The sequence below is a fragment of the Seriola lalandi genome, unplaced genomic scaffold, assembly GCF_002814215.2.
Source record: "Seriola lalandi dorsalis isolate HSWRI2012SDOR001 ecotype SW California unplaced genomic scaffold, Sedor1 jcf7180002054385, whole genome shotgun sequence".
Lineage (NCBI taxonomy): Eukaryota > Metazoa > Chordata > Actinopteri > Carangiformes > Carangidae > Seriola > Seriola lalandi.
In genome coordinates, this window is record NW_019524938.1 from 287,469 (window position 1) to 300,524 (window position 13,056).

At 39.5% G+C, this 13,056-nt stretch overlaps 1 protein-coding gene across 3 annotated transcripts in view; it reads left to right on the plus strand.

Annotated features, from left to right (window-relative positions):
• Positions 1-13,056, plus strand: part of LOC111657162 (nck-associated protein 5-like) — a 73,100-nt gene that overhangs the window by 30,786 nt on the left and 29,258 nt on the right. For all 3 annotated transcript variants that reach the window (XM_023409223.2, XM_023409219.2, XM_023409218.2), the window contains exons 5-7: positions 4,118-4,186; positions 6,772-6,810; positions 8,378-8,497. In XM_023409223.2, coding sequence (XP_023264991.1) covers positions 4,118-4,186; positions 6,772-6,810; positions 8,378-8,497 — 228 coding nt within the window. The remainder of the gene's footprint in view (positions 1-4,117; positions 4,187-6,771; positions 6,811-8,377; positions 8,498-13,056) is intronic.

Consider the following 13,056-nt stretch of genomic DNA (forward strand, 5'->3'; position numbering starts at 1 on the left):
AGAGCGATCCTTGGGGCAGGGGGACAGCAGAAGACGAAGGAGTTGTTCATATCCAGGAGGTGATAATTAGAATGCTGACAGGGTAGTTAACATTTGGAGTCAGTGTTCCAGTGAATGTACAGTGCGCCTCTGTCACACCTTCCCTGCTGAAGAGGTAATAGGACTTACCATCTGTTGAGAGGGCTCAGACAGCCATTATTGATCACACTGCTATATGTACTGAAACACATAGCCTAAAGGAGAAATCCCCCTAAAAACAGAGTTCATTGTCATATTCTGCATGGTCTTTGTTTTACTGGATGTGTTGTGATTTTTGACCTATTCTATATGGTTATGTTTTATCTTTTTAATATATATGATCAGTAGATCCTTACATGAAGGCCAAGAAACAGAAACTTCTTGTCCTGAGAATCATTTTTTATCTTGTTCTCATTTTACTTGACTATGATTATCTTTGCTATAATCATGGTCCCTTCTTAGAAGATATGAATATAAATGAACTTCTTCTTGGCTCACAGAGAGAAAACTTGTTAAACTCAGGAAAAGTTGTAATTATTTTTGGTGCGAGAAGATGTGACGAGGGATGGTTACTGGATGTCACACCTTTGTGCTGATCTGTAGAGATGCTTGTCCTTAAACAAAATGTGTCTGTGAGACTGAGAAAACACTGAACTTTCGGTTGGTTGACCAAAACATGTTGGTTCGTAAAATGGAAGGCTTAAAACAGATTGGTGTTAGACGGTTTACGCTGTCTTTTTTATTGTTTATTATTCAACTATGAATATCCAGGAATTATATTTCAGTTAAAGTGTAGCTTAGTGGCTTAAAGTCAATGATGCACACTGATCCTTGGACAACTAAATGAAATTTACGGAGATTTCATGAAGCCCTGCACAAATCATTGAATAGCATGAAGCATTACATTGTACCTTATTTCCACTATATGTGTCAAAACTGCACCCATTCCCCCCGAGTCCTAACTCTGTCGAATCTGAATGGATTCAGCATGACTAACACTTTGTGAGGATATCATTATCTCCAATGTTCATCACAAATAAACGTCCAAAAATATACTTAGAAAATATCTCACTACTCACAACTTCCTTGTAACTGCAGAGCTTGCCAGAGAATCATCTAGTTTTCTTCAGTATCAGTGTCATCCAGTGAGAGTTTTCTGTGCAGACATGGGTACACTATGAACAAGAATTGCTAACAACTAATTCAGCATAACTTTCACTGCCAATTTGCCACAATGTAAATAAATATAGGCTAAAAAAAACAGGTCTTATATTGCTCACAGTCAGGGTTCCAATTACGGGGGATTGAGGGAGTCTGACCCCCAGATTAAGACTTAGACACCCCTAAAGTGGACCATACCATTTCTTAACCTGGATTTTAGTTTAATATCTGGTTTAGTTTAGTTTTTTTGCTTAACGTCTGCCTGCCTCAGTGGCTCACATCTTGGAGGTTCTGCCCTCGTGCCTCAAGCAAGTTGATACACTAGGTAAATATAATTAGCAGTAGCAAACTCTCTAGTTTGTCTAATAAAGTTTACTTTCTTACCTTCAGAGTTTCTGAATTAGACGGTGTCAAGTATCTGTGGATAACCAGTCATTTTAGCTAGTTTCTCATTTTAGCCTTAAGTTACAATTTAGCTAATTAATGTTAACTAGCTGATAGCTCGCCCTTTGATTTTCCAATGTCATATATGATCTAATGTTAGCAAACACTGGTGCTCAGTCATGAGCAGTGGAGAGACAATGGCGGTGGCGGTTTTGTCTTTTTCCTCTTTGATAAAAGCTTTTATAATAAACTCCCTCTTTGTTTCCACTCAGGAATTCAGGGTGTTTACCTGTTTGGGTCATTGAATAATATCAAAATCCATGTTTGCTGAAGGATCATTAATTGTATTAGCAGTGGTGGAAAGTAACTAAGTACATTTACTCTAAGTATTGTGCTTAAATACAGTTTTGAGGTACTTGTACTTTGCTTGAGCATTTCCATTTTATACTACTTTATACTTCCACTTCTACATTTCAGAGGGAAATATTGTACGTTCTACTCCACTATATCTCTTTGACAGCTTTAGTTAAACAAGCAAGATACTGTAAGGACTGTGACACTTCAGTTCACCGAAGCACACGGCTGCTCTGTACTGGGCTCCCTTGTGCCTTAGAGAGAAAGTTGACTCCCCCGATTGTCATTGTATAATTCTCACTCTGCCTCTGGTGAAACTACTTAATGAGTCCATGCCATTATACTATATAGAGAATAATTGCAAAAAATGTTTTATTAAAACGTATAGTACAACTCACATGCAAATTTATAGCATTTCTGAGTAGCCCAACTTATTCTGAAAATAGCAATAATAATGTATAAATAGCAATGCTAAGCTAAGACAGTTGTGACTCTACTAAAAGCCTGTAAATAATGAGAGACAGAACGAAGCAAAGGATTCAAATTAAACTGACCAAACAGCAAATACATTGGAAGATTTTATAATTTAACAATGAAGCAACATTCCATGCACCATGTGTATAAGTGCGTCGACTATAGATGCTTTAATGTAGCATCCTGCATCTAGATACTCAGAATAATTGTGTGTGAGTATTTACCAGCATGGATGCTTGCTCAATTATGTCAGTGATATTCCGGTGATATTTCATTTTCTGTGGTACTTAAGGAAGCCTGCATAACCACTCTGTCATTTGTGATTATCTTTTAGATTTAAGTGCCCCCTTAAATTACACCAATATCCTCGACTACTTTGTTGACCCTAATGGATAATTCTGAGTGTACTTTGTGGTTTTCATGCGGCTGCCTCTTCATGGTGGCTGCCTTTATTTTTTATCCACATTTGTAATTAAACTTTAACACTGAACTGAAGAAACATTACAGGGTTTTTCATTCAGTTGGAAACTACGTTCCTGTCATTATGGCACACTTGGGTACCTTCCATGTAATTTACCATGAAAAATGTTAAAATATTTGCTCTCAGAACCACAAAAAAAGAGTGAGAAGATAAATAATAAAAACAGACTGAGCTAGCTGTGGTTCTTGACAGAGGAGAAGTCAGTGACTCTTCTCAGCTCCTCGACCGAAAAGCAATTTTCTGTGGAATTTGACAGTTAAGCCTAAAACACTGATTGATGCGATGCTCTCTGCAGATCAACCATGTTAACTGTGAGAAAACAAGGATGAGGGAGCATGGTGGTAAGCACCCTGCCAAACATTTACATTTTCGCAAGTGATTTATTTTTCCATTCAGGATAAGTTTTGCAGATTTAATACAATATGCAGATTGAAAAAACAGTTCTTTAATTTCATAAATTAAGACTTCGGGCTTCATTTTCCGGATATTAATCAGTATCGTTGCAGCAGCCAGTCACTCTTAAAATATTGTGCTGTAATATTGTGTATTATCACTTTAGGTTAGAGTAAGGATGACACCAAGCTGTGTGAGGTGAGTTCATCTTTGAACACAGCTCACTCCTGTGATTATCAGCCATTACTGTGATTATCTGTGAACCTGCTGTGCAGAGGAGTTGCCCACAGCACATGAGAGAAAACAAGTCAGCGCAGGTAGCTCAACTTTTAAGATTTACTGGACTAATCATTTCAGTGGAAAGTCACCTCCTGAGTTCCCAGAATGCTTTTTGTTCCCCGTCGGGCGAAACCGCTGTCAGTAATTGAATTATACCTGGGGTACCTCAAGTGAGCCTTGCAGACACAGTGAAGGTCTGCAGGACGCCTGAAATTTAAAGCATCATTCATTTAGAACCATAGTTCTCCGGTGAACCTGCAAAGCCCACCGTGCTGCAGAGAGACAGCCTTTGTATCTGTCCGCCTGTCTGGCTGACTGTTTTTGGCGAACAGAAGACAACATCCTCAAAAGCTCACATTTAACCGCAGGAGATTGATAAAGTATTTCTGATTCTGATTCTGATTTATCGTGTCGCACATGTGTTTTTTGCTGGAACGACCATGGTATTTGTCATGTCTAATTGACTCTAGCTGAGACTTGAAATCTTAGCTATACAAGTTTTACCAAATTATACCTGGGTGGCAGTAATTACTGTAATTTTTGCAGCTGAACTGTCTATCTTTCTTTGTGCAGGCGGAAAATTCTGCTCTGTCGATGGAAAACGACAATCAGAGGAAGCAGTATGAACGCTGTCTGGATGAGGTGAGTCTTAGTGTTCTCACAGCACTTTGAAGAACTAACATGTGTGACATGTTGCACACTCATATCAGTGTCAGATTTGAAAGGAATAGTTTGACGTTTTGGGAAATAACTATTATCAAATTCTTGCTGAGAGTTAGATGGAAGATTCTACCCTCTCATTTCCAGTGTTTATGCTAAGCTAAGCTAACTGTCTTCTGGCTTTAAGATAATAGTTTGTGTACAGACATAAGATTGCTACTTTTCTTTTCAACGGGAAAAGAATATTGATATCAGACTTGTTCCCTTGTGTTAAGTGAAAACTAGAAGAGCAGAAACTCAGAAACCACACAGACTTCTAAAGCTCATAAACACGTTTGATCTAGTTTGTTTGATTTTTACTGCACAAAACTGTACAGCACTGTATTAGAATAAGTTGTGGGTTTTTATGTACTTTATCATACAGACTAAACAAACAAGATACAACCGTCCAAAGCGCATGATCTGAAGCGGGTGGCGCGAATGCATTTAGAGCCCATCCATGTCACTTTTGATATTTTAACAGTTGCTGAGCCAGGAACACGGTTCGGACGGGTTGTACTGAGTCTATTCATTAATCATGGGAGTGTTTTGGGCGTAACGTCCAATAAACCAATCACAGTGCCATCTCCCATTCCCTTTAAAAGCCAGGCGCGCTTGCACTTTGGCAGATTGCTATTATAACAGCGCAGCGTTTCACACAGAGTTAGACTCTATTTGCAGCGAGACGATTACATATTGTGACTGACCAGTGAGCCCAGTACCGACACAGACACTCAGCAACTCAGGAAACGCTGAGTGAGTCTGCACAGCTGCAAAGCTCTACAGTGATGTAACGGAACAAATCACAGCGTCTTTTATGTTACATTACGAAAACTGTGAATAAATGTTAGATTCATTATGAAACTGTGGTGGAACAAATTTAAGTGATGAATGAGAAAAGCTATGGAGGATTCAGAAAGAAAGTGCTTCTCTGCAGAGTCTTATGTCAGTGTCGTACAGCACACACTGCTGTATGTCACAAAGAAGCTCTGACCTTCTGTGGGCTGTATTGTCACGTTCCACTGACTAATCCAAACATCCGAAGCCATTTTCAGCTCACTCTGGTTGTGTGTGGCGGGCACATTTTGCGCCCGCATATGTAGGTGCATGTTACTCTCTTAATAATGCGCCCTTAAAATAACACTGAAATACTGCACCACTGACTTAACACCAGGTTTTTGTTGGGCAGTCCCTTTCCGCCGCCTCACAGTAGCAATGCATCAACACTGCACCCGACCACACCTCATTTTAAGATCAACACGCCCATGGGAGCTCAGATGGACGCAAGTGTATTTGTTATTTAAACAACATGGACGCCGGACAGGAAAATTACAACTGTGTCAGTTTGAAACTAGCTGTAAGATAGAGCCCTTAGCATGTTGGAAGGCAGACTTTTTCAGTCTAAACAGAGCCAGGCTAGCTGTTTCCCCCAACCTCCTATTCCTTTATCTTTCTACTTAAGTTATTTGGCGATCAGGCCTCCGACAGTCAGAGATGACCATCAGCTGCTGTAGCTAAGAGACTCGCACACACTCTGACTATTATCTATAGTGTTAGTGAGGTCCATGGAGGAAAGCCAAGAGAGGCGTATGTCTCTAATTGAAGCGGACAGACAACAGAGCCCTGGGCGGTTTGAGAGTGAGAGCTCAGCGCTCGGGAGGACAGACTCCTTCCCTCTTCTTTTTCTCCCTGACAACACCGTGATTGTCTCTCCATCCTTTTTCCCCGTCTTTCCTCCATCTCTCTCCAGCCGACAAGACCGCTCCACTTTATTTTTTCTTAGCAGCCTCCACTAATGGGCTTGTTACCATGGAGATTGCTGCCCATGAGAATTTAGCATATTCTGGCTAAGGACAGAAAAGAGTTTCAGCCGAGGGATTCATTTCTCTTCTGCTGCTTTTCAGTCTTATTATACACATGAATCGTTTTTGGGGAAATCATTCAGAGGGCTTCCTGTCATGGTCTGAATGAGCTGAGGCGAGTCGTTTTGATAGATAGATGATAGTTATTATTCCAGTGTCAAGGTATAATGTGCGCTTCTGCTTCAGAACTCAAAATAAGCAGAGGAGCAAGCATTTCTTATCGTGCTGTTTTACAGCCACAAAAATAAACTGAACTTTTTCTGCTTTTTTGTCAAGATGTATAGAGAATAGAAAACTTAGACCAGACCTATCCTTATTACACCAAGACAAGGGGGGAACTTAGGAACCATAGAATTGTTCAGATTTTTTCCAGAATATTTTGGTTTATTTATGTGCTGCGGACAAAGTTGGATATACTAACTGCAGGCAACCGCCATGTGATTTCACTGAGTTTGTGATGCAACATGTTGTCAATTTGTCCTCACAGCAGCTTACATGCCTCCAGATTCTTTCTGATGGTGTTCGCAGTGGGTCATTTTCATTTAAAGTCTGTCTGCATTTCAAAGCTTTACAGACGTTTCCGAAATCCATTTTAAAGTAATGACCAGACTTCTGATCAATTTTTAACATATTTTTTTACTTTCTTTTTCCTCGTGTCTCTCCAAGGTTGCTAACCAGGTGGTCCAGGCCCTCCTCACACAGAAGGTTTGTCTCAGTCTCTGCACCACTGACGCACCCTTATTGCAGACAGCCCTTAGATTCAGCCAGAGAAATGAAGACTTTCACAGTGTTGAGTAGCTGCATGTCTCTTGCCTCACAATCTTTCAAAGTAAAAGACATCTAAAAATCATTTGGGGTTAGTTTTGGTGGTGACAAAGTTCAGCATCAACAATCAGTTCCACTCCAGTTTTGGACTCTTTAATGAAGTGATGTGGACTCAGATTTGACATGACAAAATTAAAAAAGACAGACTACAATACAAGTGACTTGTGACTTCACATGAGCTGAAGCTTTTTGACTTAGAACAACTCGATTCCTCCCCAAATGCAAAGATAAAAAAAAAAAACATATGTGCAGTTAATCAACTTCATTTTCTTCCAACCAATCATACTTACATACCTGTAACAACAGTAGGTCGAAACCTATTGCTGGACCGGGTTGTATTTGCATTCTGCCTAGTGTCAGTTTAGCTTCAGCCTTTTATCTGTTTGTTTCTCTCCTACTTCCCAATAAAGCAGTTCTCATTTACATGTTTTTCTGTTTTTGTTGCCAGACAAGGGAACTAGTTTGAAATGAAGGCCCATTAAGACTACATGTGAACTTCCAAGCTGCTGCTTTGCACTAATAAAATCCTGATTTTATAACCGTGACATCATTTTCCAAAAGAATAATATAATACCTGATCAAACAAAGTGTAGGACCTGAACTTGATTTGGAACTTGTTGGTCGTGACTTAGGACTTCATAGTCAATACTACAGATTTACTTGTGACTTACAAAACACTGACTTTGTCCCAACACTCAACGGGACGAGAAGAACAGCCCCTGTCATCTTCATCACTCTGCTGGATTAATATACAGCACAAAATGATGTTGAAGCTTTTAATTATACTTACACATGAAGGCAAAATGAGAGAGAGGCCCATGGATTTTGGAAAATCTTGAACTCACAGAACTATCATTTAAATAATTCAAATAAATGTATTAATACAACCACAGTGGAATAATAAATGATTGTGACAGTAAAACTTTTCAGCTTACTGAAAAGTAAACAAGCATTTTGGCAAAATGTACTTATGGATCAAATGAAAAAAAAAGATGTTTGGACTCCATGCTGCAAAGTAACTGCTGCAGCCATCAGATGAATGTAATTCATTGATGCCCATTTAATTGTCATTAAATAAGAATACTCACTCAAAATACATTACATATAATAATTGTGTACATGTATTTACTTTGCACATGCAGTCATTTGTTTGTGGTAGCTACACTAAGTTATAATTCATTTGCTAAGCTGATATGATGTATTCTTAACAAAGCATATTTAAATAGTTTATGTTGCAACGATAAGATTCACCAACAAAATGCTCGACTACTTTTTGTAGCTGTTGCTTTGATGTTGTTTTTTTCGCCGTCATGTGTTTCTTGCATAAATACGGCATTGTGTCCCGCAGCTGTTAAATTAGCATCTGATACACGTGTAGTGTAGTTCTCTGAAATATCCCCGTAGTCACCATTATCTGTCCATTTTTCTCCTCTGTGGGGGTTTCTAGGACTTGAAAGAGGAGTGTGTGAAGCTGCGGACCCGTGTGTTTGACTTGGAGCAGCAAAACCGCATACTGAGTGTGCTGTTCCAACAACGTGTCAAAATGTCTGCGATTCCTGTCTCCCAGGTAGGAGCACATGGTACAATGGACACAGACACTGACAGACGAAGCCTGCTTCAAGGCTGTTTGAATTTTACATGAGCAGCGCTCCACTTCTAAAGGTTACTAACTTTCAAAAGGACCACAAAGAGAGAGAAATCCACCCAGAATGCAATTCAATTTAAATGGTTATGTTGTCCAGTTTCACAATATGACTTAGGAAATGGAAATGGATTCATTTGGGCCTTGTATTCTTTTATTCTCAAACAGTGTAGTTAGTGTCACAGTAGCTTGCTCCAGTGCACTCAAGTGACCTTTCATAAAGCTGTAGCTGCAAAGTGACAGTGTAGAAGTCAGAAAATGTGCTGAACATGTTTCTTTAATTAAGATGCTCTCAACCGTGGAACGCCAGGGATAACCGGTGAAAGCCCAGGCCTTCCTGCTGTATTGTTAGCCTTCATGACAACTCAGCTGCTCTGCTCAATATATTTTTTCTATTATCACATTTTTATTTTTTTCCTTTTAACACAAATAGATATAAAAAATAATGATGCACAGCCAGTGAACATACTGTAACATCATGTGTCCCACCCACAATGTTATAAATACAGAAAAAAGAAAAGACCAGGACGTGTGGAACAGTTCATGTAGATCTATTAAATGGGCAAGGTTGATGGATCGGATGTGGGTCAGATATGTAGCAAACAAGAGATCGGGAAAATGTTTTTTGTATGAAAGTTGATTAACTTACTATGTGGACTTTGACAGGAGTCGCCACAGAGAGAATCATCTCCCAGCTCTACAGGTCCTCTCAGCTCTGTGTAGGGTTTTAGTGTATTTTTTCTGGTTTGTTTTTCTGGTTTGCAAAGTCTGCTCTTTGTAAACTTTGTGTTAACTTTCCAGATATGTGGCTCTGAAACGTAGCATGAACAAGGACTTTAATTATCCTCTGTGGCAGTGACCACAATGCACAGCTTTCAGTAATTATTATGCTGAAGTTTGAGCTTATCTAGACGCTTAAAGGCTCAGTAACTTAACAACCCCTGACAACATGCATTAAAAGTGGCTGCGGCTACATACTGATATTTCTTGCACACCCTGGGAGACACTCACAGCCTCACTAGACTACATCACACATTCAAGTTACCCACAAGGACACCTTGCAAAAGCCACTTATTTCCAGCATCAATAGGCATCTATTTTCAGAATAAAAGCCCTGAACTGCGCTACCCAGGAGTCGGTGGAGATCAAAGCAGAGCTAAAAGGACACCTTTTAGCTGTCAGGTCACCTGAAACAAGACTCCAAATTGATACTACAACGTGCTAATGCTGCTTTGTGCTTCTCAATGTGTACATACTGTTTAGAAGGTGATAATGTCAGTAGCGTCAGTGTTTTGCTTTTAGCTTGTTCTGATGCCTGCAAGTGGCCAAAAAAATTGGTTATGACACTATAGGTTTGTAGTTTACAAGTAGTAGAGTTACTGCTGACAGCTGACTGCTGTATGTATGTGGCGTTACCTCGTAGTGTGGGGGGGTGGATTGTCCCAGATTTGTAACTCCAATACTCTTTCAGTCTCCAATCTTCCTGGCAGTGATGAGCAGTGCTTACAACACACTTCAGTGTCTGCCAGCATTTGGGTTCTGGTTATCTATTGCCTCAAAGTTGCAACAACATTTGGAGAGTGGTCATTCCTCATGACAGCAGAAGCCTTGGAAAGGGGTTTTGGTTGTCAGACATGTCACTGAGAACAGGGTTAGGCAATGTCAAGAAGTTCATTAGACGCTGATGAAACTCGGGGCAAAGAGTCGGTTTCGGACACTTAAAGTCAGAATAATTAGTTTTCAAGGAAGTCATGATAACTCTAAAAAAAACACTGTCAAATATTGCTGTTATATACTGTTTTATTTATTTCATTTATGTTTTCACTGATGCTCATGTATCTTTGAAAATGTTCATGTTCCATCTTTTAAAGAGGCATGTTAAACTATCAATCTGGAATTATGCATCTTTTCCTTCCCTCTTTATTTCAACTGCAGCAGTACACAGTGTGACAGCACCTGTACAGTTTGATTAGCTTTTCACTGTTCCTCCTCTTTTTTATATAAGTATTTTGAAGCTTGTTCATGTAACTTCGCTAACAGGCTTGATTTGGCCGCTTTGATCAATGTCTAACAATAATGAGGCAGCACTGCTCTCATGCTGCACAGCGCCGCCTGGACAGACATACACAGACAGACATTTTCAACTGAGCAAATACATTTGGTCCTGAAGTATGTTCAAAGTGAAAGTGGTGAGGTTAGTCAAACATGTAGAAGACTTCATTTACAGAAATGACAAGTATTTGTTATTAACTGTGTCAGAGGAAAAGCTTCTGTAGAAGAGGTCAGAGCTTAATCAAACTACAAGTTGAAGTTTAGTGGTGGAGACGTTGAGGTCATGTGACCGTGGTGTAGTTGGTTTATAGCCTAGCATTAAATTTTTACTTCTGCTGATTGTATTTAGGCTTCAAACATCATGAAGTGATGTTCATTAGTGAAGATGATCCTGCTGAACTAAACCTGTCAGGATCATTAACTGTTGTTTGCCACAGAGTTTATTTTCTTCAGTAATCCAAAAGCCCATGTAAAAATCCCATTGGCTTTTTGTTAAGGGAACCAGGGTGATGCTAACACCTGGGTTGGCCCACAAAAACATGTGATCCCTGCAGACTCTAGTTTCAATCAAAATGAAGAGCAAATTTAAACCAACAATTTATTATTGCATATTATAACAATGTATATTATTCCTGACAGTGTTTGGATCGGTGAGTATTATCTCAGATAATCAAGTGGTTGAGTTTCCGTCTAATACAGAATTAAAAAAAAGACACAAACAAAATAAAACACAATAAAATAACTAGATTATATTTAGACCCGACTTGCGCCCAAGGACTATGTCCCTGCCACCAGAAATGAAAGCATGTGGACAAGCAGTTCACTTCTCCAGCATTTGCAGAGCTGTAGTTGTTGAATAGCACAGCACGCGCTTCAAGCATGTGGTAATTGGCTTCAAGAAGCCCATGAAATTCCTGCTGGGATAATAACAGCAAGGAATCCTGATCGCAGTTCAATAACCCAACGATTGTGTCAATTACAGATTACACCTTTTTGAATATAGAGCTGAAATAAAAGGCTAACAAGCTGGGCTCAACCATCCATTGCAGAGGCTTTCTTCCAATATTCAGCTCAAAGAAAGAAAGAATCATGTGTCCATCAAAAGTATCATATTTCATTTATTCATGGCAAAGTTGTCCAGCTAACTTTATACTCTTATTTTTACTGTGCACTGGTCAGCCACAGCATTAAAACCAGTTACCAGTTTTAACGCTGGGGCTGATCAGTGTGTAGTTTCTCTGTTTTATAACAGTTTGTCTAAACACAACCAGGCTGCATGTTTAACGTCCCCGACAACCTCTGTGGTCTCATTTACACACTTGTTAGCAACCGGCATTTTGCACGTAAAAGCTTAAAGAAAGTAGTGAAAGTAGAGTATTAAGTGACTGATTTTGTTGTCGAATAAAACACGGAAATTTTTCTCGAACTTGTGTTAACCACAGACCGTATTTCAGCCATTTGAACAAAAACCCATTAAAAAAACCCAGGGACTTCAGCGCTAGAGAACCAGAGGTGCTAAAATGCTAATTTAGTGTATTTCAAGATATAGAGGTCCAGATTTTCTACAATGACCACAATGCAACTACAACACATGCATTTTCAGTGAGGTGCACTCATCTCTTGATTCTTGAATACCTACAGGAATCCAGACTTTTAGCATGTGTGTGTGTATGTGTGTTTACACACTATGCAGTATAGCAAAGATGCCTTCTCCAAACCCTGTCAATGCTGCCATGTAACTGCCGTAGCCACATTCCAGTACTGATCTACCATTATTATGGATTTATTACTGGATCAACCTCTCAGCTGCAGCTTTCATCTGGCAGCTCACAGACCAGCTGTACTCTTCATTACTATCTGAAACCAGTTCAGGGCTGCAAACTCAGAGGAAGGAAGCCATTCATTGATGAAAACATCCTATAACTACCACTGTACACAGGACCACTTATGAACATCAGGCTTTTCTTCACATCTCAGCATCAGGATTGGTCCATTAACATCACAGACAGCCACAGTTTTCATGAACTTACTATATGTTGAGTTTTGCCTCATTTTGGGTCCATTACAGCATGAAATATGTATAAAGTCTGTAGGGGCAGATTAATGTCACTAAATATTATCCAGGGTGTTGACAATCACAGGGTAGAATTTACTGTTCATCATGAAGTTAGATTGAAAGTTAAGACATACTTTAGCAATGGCGTAAATGCAAAATGTAGTTTATTTAGCCGATGACATTAAATTTTGATCTGTATTGAGTCCCTTTCTTCGTCTCGGCCTCAGCAGATACAGTACTTAGATGCATAATCGCTCTCGATCGGAGCGCTGGTAGAGTTTCAGTCAAAACTTTTCTAAACCGTTCAAATCCTAATGAAGCGACTCCTCTCACTCTTGTGCAGGGAGTCAGAATCATTATGCAGAAGACAGGAGAG